This window comes from Narcine bancroftii, chromosome 2 (genome assembly GCF_036971445.1).
Source record: "Narcine bancroftii isolate sNarBan1 chromosome 2, sNarBan1.hap1, whole genome shotgun sequence".
Classification (NCBI taxonomy): domain Eukaryota; kingdom Metazoa; phylum Chordata; class Chondrichthyes; order Torpediniformes; family Narcinidae; genus Narcine; species Narcine bancroftii.
The window spans coordinates 178,463,920-178,488,962 of record NC_091470.1 but is presented as its reverse complement, the minus strand read 5'-3'; the positions used below and the strand labels follow the sequence as shown (position 1 = coordinate 178,488,962).

At 43.7% G+C, this 25,043-nt stretch overlaps 1 protein-coding gene across 1 annotated transcript in view; it reads left to right on the top strand.

Moving 5' to 3' along the window:
* Window positions 1-4,566: 4,566 nt before the first annotated feature.
* The window catches only part of LOC138754661 (butyrophilin subfamily 1 member A1-like), a 35,150-nt gene continuing 14,673 nt past the window's right edge, over window positions 4,567-25,043 (top strand). The window contains exons 1-3 of the mRNA XM_069919262.1: window positions 4,567-5,253; window positions 7,481-7,828; window positions 9,346-9,630. Coding sequence (XP_069775363.1) covers window positions 5,163-5,253; window positions 7,481-7,828; window positions 9,346-9,630 — 724 coding nt within the window. The 5' untranslated portion in view covers window positions 4,567-5,162. The remainder of the gene's footprint in view (window positions 5,254-7,480; window positions 7,829-9,345; window positions 9,631-25,043) is intronic.

The following is a 25,043-nucleotide window of genomic DNA, read 5'->3' as shown; positions in this document are numbered from 1 at the left end:
TAAATTCAGATTAAATGAGGATTTTGGATTGTTTCAGATCACCTCATTTATTCAAAATTCTTTTTTAAATTTTGGATAAATTAGGATATCTGATTTTGGATAATCGGAGTTGTACTGTAGTCAGGTCAGGGACTGATTAATGAAGGCTCAGACGCCCCTTGTATTTGAACAAATGTTTTCATGTTAGCAGTTGGGAGTAGGATTTGGGCTCTAATTTTGAAATACGATTTAGAAGACGCAAGTAATATTGTTGTATGTGAGTCCCAAGAAAATTAAAATTTCAAGTAAAAAAGAAATGAGCCACTGAGATGTTATTGAGTGAGATTTCTCTCCCTGGTATTTGTTTCAAACGGTAATCATTGGGTCATAAACATCTGCTGCTGAATTGTAACTGGCGAGTGAGAAGAACACAGAATGGGATTCATCGGAAATGTAGTGAGAAGAACACAGAATGGGATTCATCGAAACTGTAGTGAGAAGAACACAGAATGGGATTCATCGGAACCGTAGTGAGAAGAACACTGAATGGGATTCATCGGAAATGTAGTGAGAAGAACACAGAATGGGATTCATCGAAACTGTAGTGAGAAGAACACAGAATGGGATTCATCGAAACTGTAGTGAGAAGAACACAGAATGGGATTCATCGAAACTGTAGTGAGAAGAACACCGAATGGGATTCATCGAAACTGTAGTGAGAAGAACACCGAATGGGATTCATCGAAACCGTAGTGAGAAGAACACAGAATGGGATTCATCGGAACTGTAGTGAGAAGAACACCGAATGGGATTCATCGGAACTGTAGTGAGAAGAACACCGAATGGGATTCATCGGAACTGTAGTGAGAAGAACACCGAATGGGATTCATCGGAACTGTAGTGAGAAGAACACCGAATGGGATTCATCGGAACTGTAGTGAGAAGAACACCGAATGGGATTCATCGGAAATGTAGTGAGAAGAACACCGAATGGGATTCATCGAAACTGTAGTGAGAAGAACACAGAATGGGATTCATCGGAAATGTAGTGAGAAGAACACAGAATGGGATTCATCGAAACTGTAGTGAGAAGAACACAGAATGGGATTCATCGGAACCGTAGTGAGAAGAACACCGAATGGGATTCATCGGAAATGTAGTGAGAAGAACACAGAATGGGATTCATCGAAACTGTAGTGAGAAGAACACAGAATGGGATTCATCGAAACTGTAGTGAGAAGAACACCGAATGGGATTCATCGAAACCGTAGTGAGAAGAACACAGAATGGGATTCATCGGAACTGTAGTGAGAAGAACACCGAATGGGATTCATCGGAACTGTAGTGAGAAGAACACCGAATGGGATTCATCGGAACTGTAGTGAGAAGAACACCGAATGGGATTCATCGGAACTGTAGTGAGAAGAACACCGAATGGGATTCATCGGAACTGTAGTGAGAAGAACACCGAATGGGATTCATCGGAACTGTAGTGAGAAGAACACCGAATGGGATTCATCGGAACTGTAGTGAGAAGAACACCGAATGGGATTCATCGGAAATGTAGTGAGAAGAACACAGAATGGGATTCATCGAAACTGTAGTGAGAAGAACACAGAATGGGATTCATCGAAACTGTAGTGAGAAGAACACAGAATGGGATTCATCGAAACTGTAGTGAGAAGAACACCGAATGGGATTCATCGGAACCGTAGTGAGAAGAACGCCGAATGGGATTCATCGGAACCGTAGTGGGAAGAACGCCGAATGGGATTCATCGGAACCGTGGTGGGAAGAACACCGAATGGGATTCATCGGAACCGTGGTGGGAAGAACACCGAATGGGATTCATCGGAACCGTGGTGGGAAGAACACCGAATGGGATTCATCGGAACCGTGGTGGGAAGAACACCGAATGGGATTCATCGGAACTGTAGTGAGAAGAACACCGAATGGGATTCATCGGAACTGTAGTGAGAAGAACACCGAATGGGATTCATCGGAAATGTAGTGAGAAGAACACAGAATGGGATTCATCGAAACTGTAGTGAGAAGAACACAGAATGGGATTCATCGAAACTGTAGTGAGAAGAACACAGAATGGGATTCATCGGAACCGTAGTGAGAAGAACACCGAATGGGATTCATCGGAAATGTAGTGAGAAGAACACAGAATGGGATTCATCGAAACTGTAGTGAGAAGAACACAGAATGGGATTCATCGAAACTGTAGTGAGAAGAACACCGAATGGGATTCATCGAAACCGTAGTGAGAAGAACACAGAATGGGATTCATCGGAACTGTAGTGAGAAGAACACCGAATGGGATTCATCGGAACTGTAGTGAGAAGAACACCGAATGGGATTCATCGGAACTGTAGTGAGAAGAACACCGAATGGGATTCATCGGAACTGTAGTGAGAAGAACACCGAATGGGATTCATCGGAACTGTAGTGAGAAGAACACCGAATGGGATTCATCGGAACTGTAGTGAGAAGAACACCGAATGGGATTCATCGGAACTGTAGTGAGAAGAACACCGAATGGGATTCATCGGAAATGTAGTGAGAAGAACACAGAATGGGATTCATCGAAACTGTAGTGAGAAGAACACAGAATGGGATTCATCGAAACTGTAGTGAGAAGAACACAGAATGGGATTCATCGAAACTGTAGTGAGAAGAACGCCGAATGGGATTCATCGGAACCGTAGTGAGAAGAACGCCGAATGGGATTCATCGGAACCGTAGTGGGAAGAACGCCGAATGGGATTCATCGGAACCGTGGTGGGAAGAACACCGAATGGGATTCATCGGAACCGTGGTGGGAAGAACACCGAATGGGATTCATCGGAACCGTGGTGGGAAGAACACCGAATGGGATTCACCGGAACCGTGGTGGGAAGAACACCGAATGGGATTCACCGGAACCGTGGTGGGAAGAACACCGAATGGGATTCACCGGAACCGTGGTGGGAAGAACACCGAATGGGATTCACCGGAACCGTGGTGGGAAGGACACCGAATGGGATTCACCGGAACCGTGGTGGGAAGGACACCGAATGGGATTCACCGGAACCGTGGTGGGAAGGACACCGAATGGGATTCACCGGAACCGTGGTGGGAAGGACACCGAATGGGATTCACCGGAACCGTGGTGGGAAGGACACCGAATGGGATTCACCGGAACCGTGGTGGGAAGGACACCGAATGGGATTCACCGGAACCGTGGTGGGAAGGACACCGAATGGGATTCACCGGAACCGTGGTGGGAAGGACACCGAATGGGATTCACCGGAACCGTGGTGGGAAGGACACCGAATGGGATTCACCGGAACCGTGGTGGGAAGGACACCGAATGGGATTCACCGGAACCGTGGTGGGAAGGACACCGAATGGGATTCACCGGAACCGTGGTGGGAAGGACACCGAATGGGATTCACCGGAACCGTGGTGGGAAGGACACCGAATGGGATTCACCGGAACCGTGGTGGGAAGGACACCGAATGGGATTCACCGGAACCGTGGTGGGAAGGACACCGAATGGGATTCACCGGAACCGTGGTGGGAAGGACACTGAATGGGATTCACCGGAACCGTGGTGGGAAGGACACCGAATGGGATTCACCGGAACCGTGGTGGGAAGGACACCGAATGGGATTCACCGGAACCCTGGTGGGAAGGACACCGAATGGGATTCACCGGAACCCTGGTGGGAAGGACACCGAATGGGATTCACCGGAACCCTGGTGGGAAGGACACCGAATGGGATTCACCGGAACCCTGGTGGGAAGGACACCGAATGGGATTCACCGGAACCCTGGTGGGAAGGACACCGAATGGGATTCACCGGAACCCTGGTGGGAAGGACACCGAATGGGATTCACCGGAACCCTGGTGGGAAGGACACCGAATGGGATTCACCGGAACCCTGGTGGGAAGGACACCGAATGGGATTCACCGGAACCCTGGTGGGAAGGACACCGAATGGGATTCACCGGAACCCTGGTGGGAAGGACACCGAATGGGATTCACCGGAACCCTGGTGGGAAGGACACCGAATGGGATTCACCGGAACCCTGGTGGGAAGGACACCGAATGGGATTCACCGGAACCCTGGTGGGAAGGACACCGAATGGGATTCACCGGAACCCTGGTGGGAAGGACACCGAATGGGATTCACCGGAACCCTGGTGGGAAGGACACCGAATGGGATTCACCGGAACCCTGGTGGGAAGGACACCGAATGGGATTCACCGGAACCCTGGTGGAAGGACACCGAATGGGATTCACCGGAACCCTGGTGGGAAGGACACCGAATGGGATTCACCGGAACCCTGGTGGGAAGGACACCGAATGGGATTCACCGGAACCCTGGTGGGAAGGACACCGAATGGGATTCACCGGAACCCTGGTGGGAAGGACACCGAATGGGATTCACCGGAACCCTGGTGGGAAGGACACCGAATGGGATTCACCGGAACCCTGGTGGGAAGGACACCGAATGGGATTCACCGGAACCCTGGTGGGAAGGACACCGAATGGGATTCACCGGAACCCTGGTGGGAAGGACACCGAATGGGATTCACCGGAACCCTGGTGGGAAGGACACCGAATGGGATTCACCGGAACCGTAGTGACCTCACTGACAAAAGGCAAAGGAGGAAAAACTCAACACCCAACCCCAACCAATCAATTTTCCCCTGCAACCGCTGCAACCGTGTCTGCTTGTTCCGCATCGGGCTTGTCAGCCACAAACAAGCCTGCAGCTGACGTGGACATTTACCCCCTCCGTAAATCTTCGTCCGCGAAGCCAAGCCAAAGAAGAAGAAGAAGTGAGAAGAACACAGAATGGGATTCATCGAAACTGTCAACAACTGATTTCAGTGCTAAACTGGTTTCATTTTAGTTCATTTTTAATGTAGACGAACAGCGCGCTAACAGGCCCTTCTGTCTCACGATCCCGTGCTGTCCAATTTACACCCAATTAACCTGGTACGTTTTGAAGGGTGGAAGTAACCGGAGTCCCCGGGGGAAACCCATGCAGACACGGGGAGAACGTACAGGGTCCTCACAAGCAGCGCGGGATTGAAGCCCCGGTCGCTGGCGCTCTATCAGCGTCGGACTAACCGCGTCGCCTGTAAAGTTCCTTTTATAAAATAGAACTTGGTGTCTCTTTCCAGATGAAAGGGTCCCCCCCTCCTGCCTGGTCCCTAGTGATGAAGCGAACGAACTGCATTGTCATCTTTCTCCTGCTTCCTGCAGGAATGATGGGTAAGCCATGGGATCCGGCTTTGTGTGATAAAACCTCGTGGTGACCCCCGACAGTTGGTTATCGTGGGTTCAAACCCCCTGGTGACCCACGAGTGCAGAGGTGGAGGTGGGAGCTCCTGTTCAGTTGCGAGGGGACGTCGCTCTGCTGAGGGGGGTGTTGTGGGGGGGGGGCGGTGTCTTTCAGCTGAGGCAATAGAGCACTGTCCTGAGGAGGCTCCACTCCCCCCGACTGAGAACATCTCAGCAGGACTGGACAGCGCGTCAAGATGACTGAAACAGATAATCTCATTCTGTTCACATTGGTGGTTGTGGTTATAGGAAGGATGTAGAAGCTGTACAGGCCCTTCGGCTCTCAATGTTGTGTTGACCTGCTGAGGTTCAATTTTATTATCATCTGACTGTGCATACACAACCTGACAAGTCAGTGTTTCTCCGGACTGTGGTGCACACGTATACACACTCAATACAGAGCACATCACCAGATTCTAGATTCTCCTATTGCCGTCTAATAAAACAGATGGATTTTACACAAAATTGCATGTAGTCCAAACCATCGGCAACCTGAGCTTGGATCCTAATCTCTGCCACGATCAGGAACCCTCAGCTCCTGGGGCCCTGTTACATCTTTACATATAACTGCACAAGTTCAATGCGGAATGAGCTGGTGACTCTGCCGTGTAAGTGGCCAAATTGGCTGTCGCAACCTTGTGCATCGCCATTTGTGGATATTTTTAAACGTAGGAGTGCAGGATAGAAACAGGCCCTTCCGGCCCATGAGCTCGTGACGCCCAGTTACGCCCAGTTGGCCTAGACCCTGCGATTCATTTCAAACGGTGGGAGGAAACTTGAGCCCAAGTGGAAAACGTACAAACTCCTTATAATCACAGAGATTTAATTGTAAATAATTGATATAAATATTTTGGGATGATTTATTCAGTGACAGATACGGCCACAACAGTCCAGTTTTCCCCCGAGCTCACACTCGTAATTCTTCTCTTCCCTGAATCCACCTCGAGAGCCCTTCAATGTCCCTGTTCAACCAGCCACCACCACCTTGAATCCTGCATATATAGCAGGACTGACACTTCAGTGAGCACGAATGGCCACAGAATTTCAGAAGAATGGTGGGGGGGGGGGGGGGGTGGAGACGACCTCTTAGAGACATTTAGAACATTGAAAAGCATGGACAGTGTAAATGTAGTAAGGCTGTTCCCCATGGTGGGAGAGTCTGAGACAAGAGGGCACAACTTCAGGATTGAAGGGCATCTGCTGAGAACAGGGATGCAGAGGAATTTCTTTACCTGGGAGCAGTGAACCTCTGGAATTTGCTGCCACTGGCAACTGTGGAGGCCAGGTTATTGGGTGTGTTTAAGGCAGAGATTGATTGGTACCTGAATAGTCAGGGTGTCAAAGGTTATGGGGAGAAGGCCAGGGAGTGGGGGCTGAGTGGGAGAATGGATCAGCTCATGATGGAATGGCGGGGCCGAATCGATGGGCCAAATAGCATGCTTCTGCTTCTAAAAGCCTGTTGGCAATTGAAGCCCATTTCTCACTAATGGAAGCCCTCCACCCCTCAACCTGTGAAAAGTCCCCGCCCTCTGCTACCCTGCCAGTTTCCATGGCGCGCGGCAACCGCTAACTGCACAGCTCCACGTGATGCATCTCAGCGCAGGAGGGCCATGAGCCAGGGTGTAGACACCCTGCGGTGCTGATGAACTTCCTAGCCCTCCGAGACTCTGCTATTTGTGAGACAAAGTCTGTTTATTTTTATGTACGAATATTTGTCCTGCCTATGTATTGCTTGTCTGTACGTGTGTGATTTCTGGATGTGCGTCCTCACCGAGGGCCGGAGAACGCTGCTTAATCAGGTTGTACTTGTGCAATCAGATGACAACAAATGAGCTATTACAGAATTCTACTATTTGTGGTTAAATTCTCATTACAATACCGACCCTATTCCACTATTTGTTGGTCTCATTACAGCACTACTTGTGGTTAAGTTCTCACTGGGCCTGTTCCATGCCTTCCCCTTGAACTCCTAATTCCCCATTTCTGTCCTGAACTGAAGCTTTGTTTCTAATCAGTTCCCAAATGATCCCGCGTGAGATTTTCAGTTCCCAAATGTAGTGTTTTTCCCCTCTCTAATATTGTTTGCTTTTTTAGTATGCTTGTTTGTTGAAGTTCCAACAGCAAGAATGCTGAACTTTATAACTTTGTATTTTGCTAGGGAAGTTCGCTGTGATGGTGCCGGGTTACCCCACCGTGGTTCTGGTGGGGGACGATGCTGTATTAGATTGTCAGCTGGTGCCACATACCTCACTGGATGGCATGGAGGTTCGCTGGTTTACCTCCAGCCCAGACTCTCCTGTACACTTGCACACCGGCAGGCAGGATCAACCTGATATGCAGGACAGGACTTATCGGGGGAGGACGGAACTTTTCCAGAAAGAGTTTCCCTATGGAAACGCCTCACTTCAACTGAAGAGGGTAAAGGTGTCAGACAGAGGAAACTACACGTGCTCCATCAAGTCCACCAAGTTCCACGTGCAGGCAGTGATCACGCTACAAGTTGAAGGTGAGCCTTGCTGGTGCCTGTGGTGAGACAATGTTCACAGAAACAAGGAAGGACATAAACAGCCCCATCTAGTCTGGGCCAAACTAATCGCAACTCGTTTTAAGTCAGATACAAACAATGAGAGGCAGAATCCATGGTCTGTCAACGTTTCAGTTCAGGACCTTTTATCGAGAACACAGTCTTTTGCGAGGGCACCCAAAGGATATTATGAGGGTTGTCATAGGTCACAACACAATATTGTCAGGATGCAGAGTTGGGTAGAAAAGTGGCAGATGGACTTCAATCTGGATGGGTGAGGTGATGCGTCTTGGAAGGACAAACTAGACGGCTGAGGACAGGGTTCATGGTTGGTTATTTAACAATGTGGAGGAACAGAGGGACCTTGGGTCCAAATCCATACATCCCTCAAGGTCACCGCGCAGGTTGGTAGGATAGATAAGAAAGCCTGTGGGATGCTAGGCTTCATTAGTCAGGGGATCGAGTTCAGGAGTTGAGAGGTCATGTTGCAGCTCGACAAATCTCTGGTGAGACCACCCTTGGAGTATTGTGTTCAGTTCTGGTCACCTCGTTATAGGAAGGATGTAGAAGCTGTGGAGAGAGGGCAGAGGGGATTTACCAGGATGTTGCCTGGATTGGAAAATAAGTCCTATGTCAAGGTTAGCAGAGCTGGGACTTCTCTCTATGGAGCGTAGAAGGATGAGAGGAGACTTGATAGAGATCGACAAGATTCTAAGAGGCAGAGTTAGGGTGGACGGACAGCGTCTGTTTCCCAGGGCGGGAATAGCAAACACCAGAGGACGTCTGTACAAAGTGAAGGGAGGGAAGTTTAGGGGAGACGTCAGGGGTATGTTTTTTTACACAGAGAGTTGTGGGGGGCTTGGGATGCCTTGCTGGGCATGATGGTGGAGGCTGGAACATTAGGGGCATTTCAGAGACTCTTAGATGGGCGCATGGATAGAAGAAAAATGTAGAGGGTTACAGGGTAGGGTGGGTTTGTTTCCTTTTGATATATGGGTTAGCATGACTTTGAGGCTGAAGGGCCTGTGCTGTAATGTAATGTTCTATGTCCTTTGACAGAGGTGAGGGGGGATGGATTTAACAGGAACCTGAGGGGGTGCATGGAATGGGCTATGGAGGAGGAGATTGAGGCAGGCATTATTGCAACATTAAGGAACAATGGCACAGATCCGTGGGTGGGATGGTTAATGGGCCAAAAGCAGGGTGGGTGGGATACGTTGGGAAAGTTGGACCAAATGGCCTGTGTCCACGTTATATGACTCTACAACGAACCAAAACATTGACCCCTCTCAAGAAAGGGTCCCAACTCGAAACTAGAATGATGGGGTTGGGGTTGTGTGGTGGTGTTCGAGGATCCGGCCAGTGATTCGCTCTTGGTCCATCCGCTGTAGCTCGTCAGACCCAAGGTGCTGTTTGTTGACCTGCCTCACAGACATTCTGTTTCCACACCCCCACACCCAATGCTTCACCATTCAATAGCCATATCTGCTCTACTGCAGGGTTGGGCAAACGGCCCTGGATTCACTTGGAGCCCAGCAACTGGCAAGGCGTCCACCTGGTGTGTAAATCCGACGGCTGGTATCCCCAGCCAGACGTATGGTGGGTGGATGGGGGCGGAGGAGATGTGACCCATCTGTCCGACACACGGTTCATCAGGGACTCCACAGGGACCTTCACTGTCCAGAGCCACTTGGATGTCACAAGTGATTCAGTCAACAAGTATTCATGTATCATCCAGAATCATCTATCAACGGAACCACAAGCCATCCATCTCCACATAGCAGGTAGGTAGGAGGTTTGGAATCATAGATCATAGCCCAGTACAGGCCCTTCAGCCCTTGATGTTGTGTCTCCCTAAACCCTCCCTTCCCCGAAATCCTCTATTTTTCCATTCATGTGCCCGTCTGAGAGTCTCTTAAATGCCCCCAATATTCCAGCCTCCACCACCACCCCCGGTGATGCATTCCAGGCCTCCACAACTCTCAGTGTAAAAACCTTACCCCTTATGTCTCCCCGAAACTTCCTTCTCTTTGTTTGCTACTCGCATCCTGGGTAAAAGGCTCTGGCTGTCCACTTTATCTCTGCCTCTCAGAATCTTCTCGATCTCTATCAAGGCTCCTCACATCCTTCTTGGCTCCAGAGAGAAAAGTCCAGCTCTGCTAACCTCACCTCATAGACATTTTCCAATCCAGGCAACATCTTGTGGAACCCTAGGCTTGAACAGCACAGAAATAGACCCTTCGGCCCTTCTAGTCTGTGCCCAACTATTATTCTACCTAGTCCCACTAACCTCACCCTGACCATAGCCCTCCATCCCCCTCCCATCCATGTACCTGTCAAAATTCTTCAGTTAAAATCGAGCCAGCATTCACCACCTCAGCGGGCAGCTTGTTCCGCACTCCCTGTGTGAAGATGTTCCCCCCTCAACTTTTCCCCTTTCACCCTTAACCCACGTCCTCTGTATTTCACCCACCCTCAGTGGAAAAAGCCGACTCTGTCTATCCCCCTTATAATTTTAAACACCTCCATCAAATCTCCCTCATCTACACTCCAGGGAATAAAGTCCGAACCTGTTTAACCTTTCCCTGTAACTCTGTCCCTGAAGTCCCGGCCAATGCATCCTGTGCTGTAATGTTCTGTGTCCTGTAGCCTTTACCCACCTAGATACCATTCTCTGGAATCACTCTTCCATATAGCAACTTCGTCCCTCTTCAAACCCATCCGTGCCCACACATCTGGCATCTTCTTCCGCTTCCCCTTTTCACTGGTTCCTAATCATCGTGTGAACAGGAACTGACCATTTTATTTGCAGTTTTCCAAATTTATTATCAGTGACAACCTCAACATTTATTACAGTTTACAAATATTAATTCTATATAAGATTTTCTGTAGAGCTGAAGCTTTTTCTGTCCCTTCTCCCCCTCCCCTCCACGTTTAACACTTAACCAACCACAGTTACACACAACGTTCAGGACTTTTACATCAAAGGTGTGTAACATATATCAGGGTTTTACAGACACGGTGGCCAGAGCTCGGGGCTGTTTTCTTTTGACTTTCCCTGGTTGGGATGGGATGGACCCCCACCCACCGATTTAAGGGATAGATGGAGAAGGTGGGATGGCAAGGCGCGATGGTACACACTATAATCGTGCTCCTGTGGTTGCCAAATTTTCAAGAAAGTGTTGTATATTTTGCTTTAAGTTGTAAGTAATTTTCTCCAGGGGACCCCAGCTTTGTGTTTCTGTGTTCCAGCGACTAATGCTGAGGCAGGAGTCAGACTTCCAGGTAACCGCTATGCACTTCCTGGCCAATGCAATCATTAGGAATTGGATTTGGAATTTGGACAGTTTTTCATCATAAGTCTTATGTCCATTATGTTATCCAACAGGAACAACGCTGAGTCCTGCGGGAATTCTTTACTGATGGGTTTGTTTTTCCCAGGACTTGGCCTAGTTCCACCCAAAAGGGTCTCACCTTGGTACATGTCCAGGTTGGCTACTAGGGCTAATAACCTTTGACACCCTGACTATTCAGGTACCAATCAATCTCTGCCTTAAACACACCCAATAACCTGGCCTCCACAGTTGCTGGTGTGGTATTACAGACCACCAAATGGGCCAAGAAAATTAGAGGAACAAATTTGGAGGGAGATAACGTATATGTGTGAGAATCATAAGGTAGTGATCATGGGAGATTTTAACTTCCCTCACATTGATTGGGATACCCATACAGTTAGAGGGCTGGATGGGCTAGAGTTCGTTAAATGTGTTCAAGATTGTTTTTTAAATCAATTAGTAGAAGAACCGACTCCTGTTAGGGAATGAGCTAGGTCAGGTATCGGACATTAATGTTGGAGAACAAATTGGGTCGAGTGATCATAACTCTGTTAGTTTTTGGGTAGTTTTAGGGAAGAGCAAGGAGGGGCCTAAAGTTGAGGTTCTGGATTGGAGAAGAGCAAATTTCGAAGGAATAAGAAGGGATTTGGGGAGTATTGAGTGAGACAGGATATTTTCAGGTAAGGATGTAAATGAAAAATGGAGGATATTCAATAAGAAATTTTGAGGGTACAGAGTAGATATGTCCCAGTGAGGATCAAAGGAAAGGCTGGAAGTCATAGGGAGGCTTGGTTTTCGAGGAATATTGGAAATTTGGTTAGGAGAAAAAGGGAGGTGTACAAGAGCTATAAAGAGCAGGGAGCTGAGAGTTTGAAGGAGGACTACAAGGAGTGTAGAAGGAATCTTAAGAAAGAAATTAGAAAGGCCAAAAAAAGGCACGAAGAGGCTTTGGCAGACAGAGTAAAAATAAATCCAAAGGGTTTCTATAGGTACATTAAAAGTAAAAGATTAGTGAGGGATAAAATTGGACCCCTTGTAGATAGCGAAGGTAGGCTGAGTAAAAATAGTGGGGAGGTCATGAAGCATATAAGGACTACCGAGGAGGTAGTGATGGCTGTTGAAAAAGATAAAGGTGGATAAATCTCCGGGACCGGACAAAATATTCCCAAGGACACTCAGGGAGGCTTGTGGACAGATAGTGGGGCCATTAACAGAGATATTTAGGATGTCACTGGTCACAGGAGTAGTGCCAAAGGATTGGAGGGTGGCGCATGTTGTTCCGCTGTTTAAGAAAAGGGTCCAAATGTAAACCTGGGAATTATAGGCCCGTGAGTCTGATGTCTGTGGTGGGTAAGTTGATGGAAAGTGTTCTGAGGGATGGTATTTACAAATATTTGGAGGTACAGGGATTGATAGGGAGTAATCAGCATGGTTTTGTCAGGGGCAGATATGCTTGACAAACCTGATTGAGTTCTTCGAGGGGGTTACAAAAAAGGTTGATGAAGGGAAAGCAGTGGATGTTGTCTATTTAGACTTTAGTAAAGCTTTTGACAAAGTTTCTCACAGGAGGTTAGGAAAAAAGGTGGAGACATTAGGTTTAAATAAGGAGGTAGTGAAATGGATTCAGCAATGGTTGGATGGGAGGTGTCAGAGAGTAGTGGTAGAAAATTGTTTGTCCAATTGGAGGCCGGTGACTAGTGGAGTTCCTCAGGGATCGGTCCTGGGTCCACTATTGTTTGTTATATATATATTAACGATCTGGAAGTAGGGGTGGAGAATTGGATAAGCAAGTTTGCGGATGATACAAAGTTTGGTGGTGTTGTGGACAGTGAGGAAGATTACCGTAAATTAAAAGGTGATTTAGGAAGGCTGGAGGTGTGGGCTGAGAAATGGCTGATGGAATTTAATACAGATAAGTGTGAGGTGTTTCATTTTGGAAAGGCAAATCTAAATAGGTCATATGCATTAAATGGTAGGCTATTGAGATGTGCAGAGCAACAAAGGGATTTAGAAGTGATGGTAAATAGTACCCTCAAGGCTGATACTCAGGAGGAGTCACGTGATGGAGTAGTGGCCGGACGGTGAACTCCAACCCTCTCCAGAAAAGTCGGGAAAAACAAGAGAAAATACAAAGGCACAGAAATACAAGTTAAAGAAAAGTGAGTATAAAGGTGGAAAGAAGATGGAGACAAAAGGAGAAAAATCAAAATCAACGGAAAGAAGAGAGGAAGAGAAGACAACGGAGGAAAAAGGTGAAGGCCTTACCTGTCCGAAGAGGCCCGCTGTGGAGAGAAGACCCCACTACCTCAGGTCGGTAGAAAGAGAACTACAACAATGGCTCACAGAGCCGAGTAAAAGTGCGCAACCGCGCATGCGCGACTCCTCGCGCATGCGCGATGCGCATGAAAAAAAACACACCGACGGGAGGGGGGACCAGCTGGGGAGTCGATCTCCACAGCCGGCAACGACAGCTGCAGAACACCTGCAGCAAGAAGAGACCACAGAAGACAATGGAAACAAGAAAGAAGAGGAGGAAAGGGCAGCAAAGAAACAACAGATGGTCAACCTAGAGGAAGAAGAAGAGGAAGAGGAAGTGTAGAGCTCGTCGAAAGAACCAAAGACTTGTTGATCCAAACCAAGGCTTTTATTAGCAAAAGACCGGAGCTCTTCACAGGTGGCCGACCAGTCCGGAATGATCCGACCTGGCTAGGGACACAACCCTTTAAGGCCCAAACAATAGGTGTGGCTTAGCTCTCAGCCAATCGCTGTAAGCACAGTCTAGATACAGTAACTATATACACTATGTACATTGGTGATAGATCTGTACTATCACAGGAAGAGTACAGGGAAATAGAAGAAGAAAAGAAAGGCAAGGTAAAGGAGGTACTTGCTCTTGTTAGAGGATACATGGAGTCATTTAAAGAATGGCAAACACAGGAATTCAATGATTTAAGAAGAAGAATAAACAACACAGAAAAGAAAATAAATAAAATGGATATGACCTTAACAGAAATGGGGAAAAAAATGGACAAGATGGAAGAACGGGCAATAGCAGCAGAAATGGAGGTAGAAGACTTAAAAAAGAAATTGGAGGAATCTAATAAAAAAACTAAAGAGACACAAGAATTACTAGCCCAAAAAATAGATATAATGGAAAATTATAACAGAAGAAATAACATAAAGATAGTGGGCCTTAAGGAAGATGTAGAAGGCAAGAATATGAGGGAGTTTATAAAAGAATGGATCCCTAAGGCCCTAGGATGTCCAGAACTACAGCAAGAAATGGAAATAGAAAGGGCACATAGAGCATTGGCCCCTAAACCACAACCACAACAAAAACCAAGATCTATTGTAGTAAAATTCCTAAGATATACTACAAGAGAAAAGGTACTGGAGAAGACAATGGAAAAAGTAAGAGAGGGCAACAAACCACTGGAGTATAAAGGGCAAAAAATCTTCATTTATCCAGATATAAGCTTTGAACTCCTAAAGAAGAGAAAAGAGTTCAATGCAGCAAAAGCGATTTTATGGAAGAAAGGATATAAATTTACACTGAAGCATCCTGCGGTATTGAAAATATTTATTCCAGGACAACAAAACAGACTATTCTCGGATCCAGAAGAAGCACGAAAATTTGCAGAACAATTACAAAAATAGACTGAGGGATGAAGACGGGTAATGAGAGTTAAAATTATCACGATTGATATGTATGTGGGTAAAGACAAAAATAGACTGAGGGATGAAGACGGGTAAGGAGGGTAAAAATGACCACGATTGATATGTATGCGGGTAAAGAGGTATAAGAGTGAATAGAGACAATGGGCATATGTGAAAGTATCTGTAATTAGAGGAAAACATAGAGAGTATAGACAAGAATTAATAAGGGAAGGTAATGGAATAGAGAGAATAAGGAGGGAACTAAAAGAGTGACCTTTGTGACATATAAAAAACGAAATCTTTTCTGGGGGGGGCTGGGTGGGGGAAAAGAGCGGTCACTGCAAAATCAGTTGACGCTTGCGAGTGGATTCGCAAATCCAAATGGAGAGGGGAGATGTGGTTGTCCGACAAGGGATAAAGGGCAACTCAGGAGGGGAAGGGGAGATTGGGGATAAAGAAGATAGAAATAGGAGAATAAGGAAAATGTTGGATGTTGTAGGAATGTTGTCTGGTAAAAAGTTGAAAATAAGAAAACAGAAATGGAAAAGGAGGAAAGGTAATGATGGAAAAACGGAAAGAGAAGATAAACAAAATATAAAATGGCTACGCTGAACTATATGACTCTAAATATTAATGGAATACATAACCAAATTAAAAGGAAGAAACTACTAAATTTACTGAAAAAGGAAAAAATAGATATAGCATTTGTCCAAGAAACACACTTAACTGAATTGGAGCACAAGAAATTAAAGAGAGATTGGGTAGGACATGTAACAGCAGCATCGTATAATTCAAAAGCAAGAGGAGTGGCTATATTAATTAGCAAAAATGTGCCATTTAAAATAGAAGAGGAAATAATAGATCCAGCAGGGAGATATGTTATGATAAAATGTCAGATATATTCAGAGCTTTGGAATCTACTTAATATATATTCACCTAACGAAGAAGATCAAAAGTTTATGCAAGATATCTTTTTGAAGGTAGCTAATACGCAAGGGAACATACTAATAGGAGGGGATTTCAATCTGAATTTAGATCCAAATATGGATAAAACGGGGAAAAAAATTAACAGGAAGAACAAAGTAACCAAATTTATAATTAAATCAATGCAAGAAATGAAACTTGTGGACATATGGAGGAAACAAAACCCAAAAGAAAAGGAATACTCATACTACTCGACTAGACATAAAACATACTCAAGGATAGACCTATTCCTGTTATCAGCCCACATACAAGGGAGAGTTAGGAAAACGGAATATAAAGCTAGACTATTATCGGACCACTCACCCCTGTTATTGGCAATAGAGCTAGAAGACATCCCTCCAAGAATGTATAGATGGAGATTAAACCCCATGCTACTTAAAAGACAGGATTTTAGAGAATTTATTGAAAAACAATTAAAAATGTACTTTGAAGTAAATACGGAATCAGTGGAAGATAAGTTTATACTATGGGACGCAATGAAAGCATTCATTAGAGGGCAAATAATAAGTTATGCAACCAAGATGAAGAAGGACTATAATCAGGAAACAGAGCAGTTGGAAAGGGAAATAATAAACATAGAAAAAAAATTAGCAATAAAGGAAGATACAACCAAAAGAAGAGAATTGGCGGATAAAAAAATAAAATATGAAACATTACAAACATATAAGGTGGAGAAGAATATAATGAAGACAAAACAGAAATATTATGAACTAGGGGAAAAAACACACAAAATCCTAGCATGGCAGCTTAAGACAGAGCAAACTAAGAAAATGGTATTGGCAACAAGGAAAAAAGACAAACAAATTACATATAATCCAAAAGAAATTAAGGAAAACTTCAGAGAATTCTATGAACAATTATACCGAACCGAAAACGAAGGGAAAGAAGGGAAAATAGATGAATTTTTGACTAAAATTGAACTACCAAAACTACAAATAGAGGAACAAAATAAATTAACAGAACCATTTGGAACAGTAGAAATACAAGAGATAATAAAAAATTTACCAAATAATAAGACACCAGGAGAGGATGGACTCCCAATAGAATTCTACAAAACATTTAAAGACCTAATAATACCGCCCCTCCTGGATGTAATCAACCAGATTGATGAGACACAAAACTTACCAGATTCATGTAAAACAGCAATAATTACAGTGATACTAAAACAAGGGAAAGATCCACTCTCACCAGCGTCATATAGACCAATATCTCTGCTAAACACAGATTATAAGATAATAGCTAAACTATTAGCGAACAGATTAGCAGAACAGGTACCGAAAATGGTAAATTTAGACCAAACTGGATTTATCAAAAAAAGACGCACAACAGACAATATTTGTAAATTTATTAACTTAATTCATGCAGTAGAAGGAAATAAAGCACCGGCAGTAGCAGTTGCTTTAGACGCAGAGAAGGCCTTCGACAGAGTAGAATGGAATTACTTGTTCAAAGTATTGCAAAAATTCAGTTTACCGGAGAAGTTTATTAATTGGATTAAAGCATTATATAAGGGACCGTTAGCGAAAGTGACAGTAAATGGACATGTATCAAAGCAATTTAACTTAAGCAGGTCAACGCGGCAGGGATGCCCACTATCACCATTATTGTTTGCGCTAGCTATAGAACCTTCATGGCTTGGTTCAGCATCATGCTGAAGAAGATTGAAAAGAGGGTTGGTGCGAGAACACAGCCTTGCTTCACGCCATTTTTTTTTTTTTTTTTTTTTTAAATTTTTTATTTTTCACACCATAAATCACAATAGCCATGATATACACTTTTTCTTTTCCACACATTTACAGTGACTTTTTCTCCCTCCCCCCTCCCTCCTCCCAAGCCACCCCCCCATCCCTCCCCCCTCTCATCCATTTTAGTTATACAATCTAGGTTGCATTAATTCAGTTAGACAATGTTGTCATTCAACAAAAATACACCAGAAATTCTACTGAGTCCATTTTTTTCTTCTCTTCTCCTTCCATCAACTTAGGTAATGTTTGTTCCCGGTAGGTTTTCGCTATTGTATTTAATGTAAGGATCCCATACTTGTTCGAATATTTCGATATTATTTCTTAAACTATATGTTATTTTTTCTAATGGAATACATTTATTCATTTCTATATACCATTGTTGTATTTTCAAATTATCTTCCAATTTCCAGGTTGACATAATACATTTTTTTGCTACAGCTAGGGCTATCTTAACAAATCTTTTTTGTGCATCCTCCAAGTCAATTCCAAATTCTTTATTTTTTATGTTACTTAGGAGAAAGATCTCTGGATTCTTTGGTATATTGTTTTCTGTTATTTTATTTAATATCTGATTGAGATCATCCCAAAATTTTTCTACTCTCTCACATGTCCAGATTGCATGAATTGTTGTTCCCCTTTCTTTTTTACATCGAAAACATCTATCAGATACTGTTGGGTCCCATTTATTTAACTTTTGCGGTGTAATGTATAGTCTGTGTAACCAATTATATTGTATCATACGCAGCCTCGTATTTATTGTATTTCTCATCGTTCCAGAGCATAACTTCTCCCATGTTTCCTTTTTTATCTTTATATTTAAATCTTGTTCCCATTTTTGTTTAGTTTTACCATTTGTTTCCTCATTTTCCTTTTCTTGCAGTTTAATATACATATTTTTTATAAATCTTTTGATTAACATTGTATCTGTAATCACATATTCAAGGTTACTTCCCTCTGGTAAACTCAAGTTGCTTCCTAATTTATCTTTCAAGTAGGATCTCAGTTGGTAATATGCCAGCGCTGTATCTCCCGTTATATTGTACTTATCTCTCATTTGTTCAAAGGATAAGAATCTACTTCCTGAAAAACAATTTTCTATTCTTTTAATCCCTTTTTTTTCCCATTTTCTAAAGGCAAGGTTGTCTATTGTAAAAGGGAGTAGCTTATTTTGCGTCAATATTAGTTTTGGTATTTGGTAATTTATTTTATTTCTTTCTACATGTATCTTCTTCCATATATTGAGGAGATGGTGTAATACTGGAGAAGTTCTATGTTGTACCAATTTTTCGTCCCATTTATATAATATGTGTTCAGGTATCTTTTCCCCTATTTTATCTAATTCTAGTCTCGTCCAGTCTGGTTTTTCCCTTGTTTGATAAAAATCTGATAGGTACCTTAATTGTGCGGCTCTATAATAATTTTTGAAGTTTGGCAATTGTAAGCCTCCTTGTTTATACCATTCTGTTAATTTGTCTAGTGCTATCCTCGGTTTCCCCCCTCTCCATAAAAATCTCCTTATTATTTTCTTTAACTCTTTGAAGAATTTTTCTGTCAGTTGTATTGGCAATGGCTTCACGCCATTGTTAATGGAGAAGGGTTCAGAGAGCTCATTGCTGTATCTGACCCGACCTTGTTGGTTTTCGTGCAGTTGGATAATCATGTTGAGGAACTTTGGGGGACATCCGATGCGCTCTAGTATTTGCCAAAGCCCTTTCCTGCTCACGGTGTCGAAGGCTTTGGTGAGGTCAACAAAGGTGATGTAGAGTCCTTTGTTTTGTTCTCTACACTTTTCTTGGAGCTGTCTGAGGGCAAAGACCATGTCAGTGGTTCCTCTGTTAGCGCGAAAGCCGCACTGTGATTCTTCAATCTGAGGCGCCTGCAAGCTCACACCAAGACACAAGAGAAACTTGTCCGTGAACTACTCTTTGCAGATGATGCCGCTTTAGTTGCCCATTCAGAGCCAGCTCTTCAGCGCTTGACGTCCTGCTTTGCGGAAACTGCCAAAATGTTTGGCCTGGAAGTCAGCCTGAAGAAAACTGAGGTCCTCCATCAGCCAGCTCCCCACCATGACTACCAGCCCCCCCACATCTCCATCGGGCACACAAAACTCAAAACGGTCAACCAGTTTACCTATCTCGGCTGCACCATTTCATCAGATGCAAGGATCGACAATGAGATAGACAACAGACTCGCCAAGGCAAATAGCGCCTTTGGAAGACTACACAAAAGAGTCTGGAAAAACAACCAACTGAAAAACCTCACAAAGATAAGCGTATACAGAGCCGTTGTCATACCCACACTCCTGTTCGGCTCCGAATCATGGGTCCTCTACCGGCACCACCTACGGCTCCTAGAACGCTTCCACCAGCGTTGTCTCCGCTCCATCCTCAACATCCATTGGAGCGCTCACACCCCTAACGTCAAGGTACTCAAGATGGCAGAGGTCGACAGCATCGAGTCCACGCTGCTGAAGATCCAGCTGCGCTGGATGGGTCACGTCTCCAGAATGGAGGACCATCGCCTTCCCAAGATCGTATTATATGGCGAGCTCTCCACTGGCCACCGTGACAGAGGTGCACCAAAGAAAAGGTACAAGGACTGCCTAAAGAAATCTCTTGGTGCCTGCCACATTGACCACCGCCAGTGGGCTAATAACGCCTCAAACCGTGCATCTTGGCGCCTCACAGTTTGGCGGGCAGCAGCCTCCTTTGAAGAAGACCGCAGAGCCCACCTCACTGACAAAAGGCAAAGGAGGAAAAACCCAACACCCAACCCCAACCAACCAATTTTCCCTTGCAACCGCTGCAATCGTGTCTGCCTGTCCCGCATCGGACTGGTCAGCCACAAACGAGCCTGCAGCTGACGTGGACTTTTTACCCCCTCCATAAATCTTCGTCCGCGAAGCCAAGCCAAAGAAAAAAAAAAAAAAGCTATAGAACCACTAGCAGAATCGATAAGAAGAGATAATAATATAAAAGGAATAAAAATAAAAGACAGGGAATATAAAATCAGTCTGTTTGCGGATGATGTGATAGTGTACTTAACAGAACCAGAACTATCAATAAAAGAACTATATAAGAAATTGAAGGAATATGGAGAAGTGTCGGGATACAAGATAAACGTAAATAAAAGTGAAGCAATGCCTATGAATAACGCGGATTTCTCAAAATTTAAGGAGGAATCCCCATTCAGATGGCAAACGCAGGCAATAAGATACCTAGGTGTGCAAATAAACAAAAATCTAGGCCAATTATATAAACTCAATTACAATCCACTAATGAAAAAATTACAGGACGATTTAGAGCATTGGAAAGAGCTACCACTAACACTGATAGGAAGGATAAACTGTATTAAAATGAACATTTTTCCAAGGATACTATACTTATTTCAGGCATTGCCAATACAACTGACAGAAAAATTCTTCAAAGAGTTAAAGAAAATAATAAGGAGATTTTTATGGAGAGGGGGGAAACCGAGGATAGCACTAGACAAATTAACAGAATGGTATAAACAAGGAGGCTTACAATTGCCAAACTTCAAAAATTATTATAGAGCCGCACAATTAAGGTACCTATCAGATTTTTATCAAACAAGGGAAAAACCAGACTGGACGAGACTAGAATTAGATAAAATAGGGGAAAAGATACCTGAACACATATTATATAAATGGGACAAAAAATTGGTACAACATAGAACTTCTCCAGTATTACACCATCTCCTCAATATATGGAAGAAGATTCATGTAGAAAGAAATAAAATAAATTACCAAATACCAAAACTAATATTGACGCAAAATAAGCTACTCCCTTTTACAATAGACAACCTTGCCTTTAGAAAATGGGAAAAAAAAGGGATTAAAAGAATAGAAAATTGTTTTTCAGGAAGTAGATTCTTATCCTTTGAACAAATGAGAGATAAGTACAATATAACGGGAGATACAGCGCTGGCATATTACCAACTGAGATCCTACTTGAAAGATAAATTAGGAAGCAACTTGAGTTTACCAGAGGGAAGTAACCTTGAATATGTGATTACAGATACAATGTTAATCAAAAGATTTATAAAAAATATGTATATTAAACTGCAAGAAAAGGAAAATGAGGAAACAAATGGTAAAACTAAACAAAAATGGGAACAAGATTTAAATATAAAGATAAAAAAGGAAACATGGGAGAAGTTATGCTCTGGAACGATGAGAAATACAATAAATACGAGGCTGCGTATGATACAATATAATTGGTTACACAGACTATACATTACACCGCAAAAGTTAAATAAATGGGACCCAACAGTATCTGATAGATGTTTTCGATGTAAAAAAGAAAGGGGAACAACAATTCATGCAATCTGGACATGTGAGAGAGTAGAAAAATTTTGGGATGATCTCAATCAGATATTAAATAAAATAACAGAAAACAATATACCAAAGAATCCAGAGATCTTTCTCCTAAGTAACATAAAAAATAAAGAATTTGGAATTGACTTGGAGGATGCACAAAAAAGATTTGTTAAGATAGCCCTAGCTGTAGCAAAAAAATGTATTATGTCAACCTGGAAATTGGAAGATAATTTGAAAATACAACAATGGTATATAGAAATGAATAAATGTATTCCATTAGAAAAAATAACATATAGTTTAAGAAATAATATTGAAATATTCGAACAAGTATGGGAGCCTTACATTAAATACAATAGCGAAAACCTACCGGGAACAAACATTACCTAAGTTGATGGAAGGAGAAGAAAAGAAAAGAATGGACTCAGTAGAATTTCTGGTGTATTTTTGTTGAATGACAACATTGTCTAACTGAATTAATGCAACCTAGATTGTATAACTAAAATGGATGAGAGGGGGGGGGGATGGGGGGGTGGCTTGGGAGGAGAGAGGGGGGAGGGAGAAAAAGTCACTGTAAATGTGTGGAAAAGAAAAAGTGTATATCATGGCTATTGTGATTTATGGTGTGAAAAATAAAAAATTTTAAAAAAAAAAAGGCTGATACTCAGGTAGATGGTGTGGTGAAGAAGGCATTTGGAATGTTGACCTTCATAAATCGGAGTATTGAATTCAAGAGTAGGGAGGTTATGAGGTTATTTGGCATTGGTGAGGCCAAATTTGGAGTACTGTTTACAGTTTTTGACACCAAATTATAGGAAAGATATAAACAAAATAGAGAGAGTGCAGAGAAGGTTCATGAGAATGTTGACAGGATTTCAAGGTTTGAGTTACAGGGAAAGGTTTGCAAACTAGGGCTTTTTTCTCTGGAGCGTAGAAGATTGAGGGGGGACTTGATAGAGGTGTTTAAGATTTTAAAAGGGACAGACAGAGTAAATGTGGATAGGCTTTTTCAATTAAGAGTGGGGGAGATTCAAACTAGAGGGCATGGTTTAAGATTGAAGGGGAAAATTATAAGGGGAACATGAGGGGAAATTTCTTTACGCAAAGGGTGGTTGGGATGTGGAATGAGCTTCTGGCAGACGTGGTCGAGGCGGGATCATTGGTTACATTTAAGGAAAGACTGGATAGTTACATGGAGAGGAGAGGACTGGAGGGGTATGGACCGGGTGCTGGTCAGTGGGACTAGGAGGGTGGGAATTTGTTACGGCATGGACTAGTAGGGCCGAACTGGCCTGTTCTGTGCTGTAAGTGGTTATTTGGTTATATGGTATGTAGAAAGGATTCTGTCTCAACGTTACATCTGAAGCCTTGACCTGACAATTCTGGTTTAGGTCTGTTTGATTTTTGCAGCGTCAGGTACAGCAGGTGCAGAAAATTGAACTGTACCAGCCTGTACTGCGCATTAATGATTGCAGTCCTGCTGGTCTGACACGGGTCGGACCAGCACCACTCATCTATTGCTAAGTCCAACTCCCACCTCTGCCTTGATTTATGAAGGCCTGGTTGAGAAGAAGGTGAACTTCCGTGTCACCCCCCTTCTTCGAATTGTGGCCTCTACATCACTGCACACTGCCAGGGTCATAGTTGGACCTAATTTGTCCTGTAGAAAAGATCTTACCTGAAGGTAGCATTGGAACATCTTATTTGATAAATCATACTTATTCCTAAGTTGCTTAAATGACATTAGCTGCTCCTACTCAAAACAGTCCTCAATCACCTGATGCCATTACAGCGCCAGGTGTCCAGGATCTTGTTACCCACTACCAATGGTATTAATCTATTTGGAGTCCAGGGTATTTTTGGGGACAGCCCCACTTTGTTTCCTACATACTGGTTAATTTTATTCCAAATGGAGATTATTTGTTTTAGTATAGGGCTGCCCATTTTCCCAGATAACAATTTAACGTCCCATTTATAAATAAAGTCCTCTGCCACCTTCTCACCTATTTATGCCCAGGATGGTACCCCCCCCCCCCCCCCCCCCCGCCCCTGAAGAGTGAAGTGATGTATCTCCACTGGGCTGCCCAATAGTATTTCTTGAAGTCTGGCATTTGTAGTTCATCCAGACTGTAATCCCAGGTCAATTTTTCCCCATGGAGACCCTGGCCACCTTTCCATTCCATAGAAATGTCCTTATTCATGAGAGCAAATTTTGGAAGAATCCCCGGGGCGACTAAAGAGGCACTGAAGTCTCAGCAACACAATCATTTTAACACAGTTGACCCTGCCCACTAACATTATGGGCAGGGACATCCACCTCCTCAATTCTCCCAAACAAGGGGGTATAATTTAGTTTATTTAAGTTATTCAAGTTATTGTCTATTCTAACTCCTGGATATTTGATCATGTTTTGTGACCACTTTAAATAACTGTTTTCTTGATATTGACTGTAATCCCCCTTAGTAAGTGGTATGGTTAGCTTCCAATTGACCTTATACCTGGAGATCTCCCCACAGACCTCCAGAGTAGAACGCAGTTTGGACAACGAGTTTGCTGGGTCTGTCAGATATATCAGTTCGTCGTCAGCAAATAAATTTATGTTCTTCCTGGCCTTCTCTAAAACCCTTGAGGTCTGGATCCTGGCAAATGGCTTCGGCCAGCAACTCCATGGCTAATACAAACTGGGCTGGAGATAACAGGCACCCTCGTCTACTTGGATCTCGTCAGTGGGAAAGCTGGAGAAAGATAGTTAAAAGAGAAAAAAATACCAAACAATAGAAAAGGGGAAAATAAAGACAACACATAATAGTGCAACAAACCCCAACCAAATCACATACATTCCCCATCTATATCTCCTTCCCTTTAATCCTCCCTCCCCCCACCCCCCTGCCTCTGGTGACTTCACCCTCCAAGTCATCATCATCCCCTCCTCACCACAAGCTGTGCATTTTGTATCCATCCACCACCCACACCTTTCCACCCTCACCACCCCCACCCCACCCCCCCCCCCCCACCAAGACTCCCGGACCATTTCCCTTTTTACAAATTCTCTCAGTAATATATTTATACAACAAACAGTTAAACCCATTGTTGCTATTCTCATATACAACAAAACGTTGGCGTTATCCACTTGGCATATC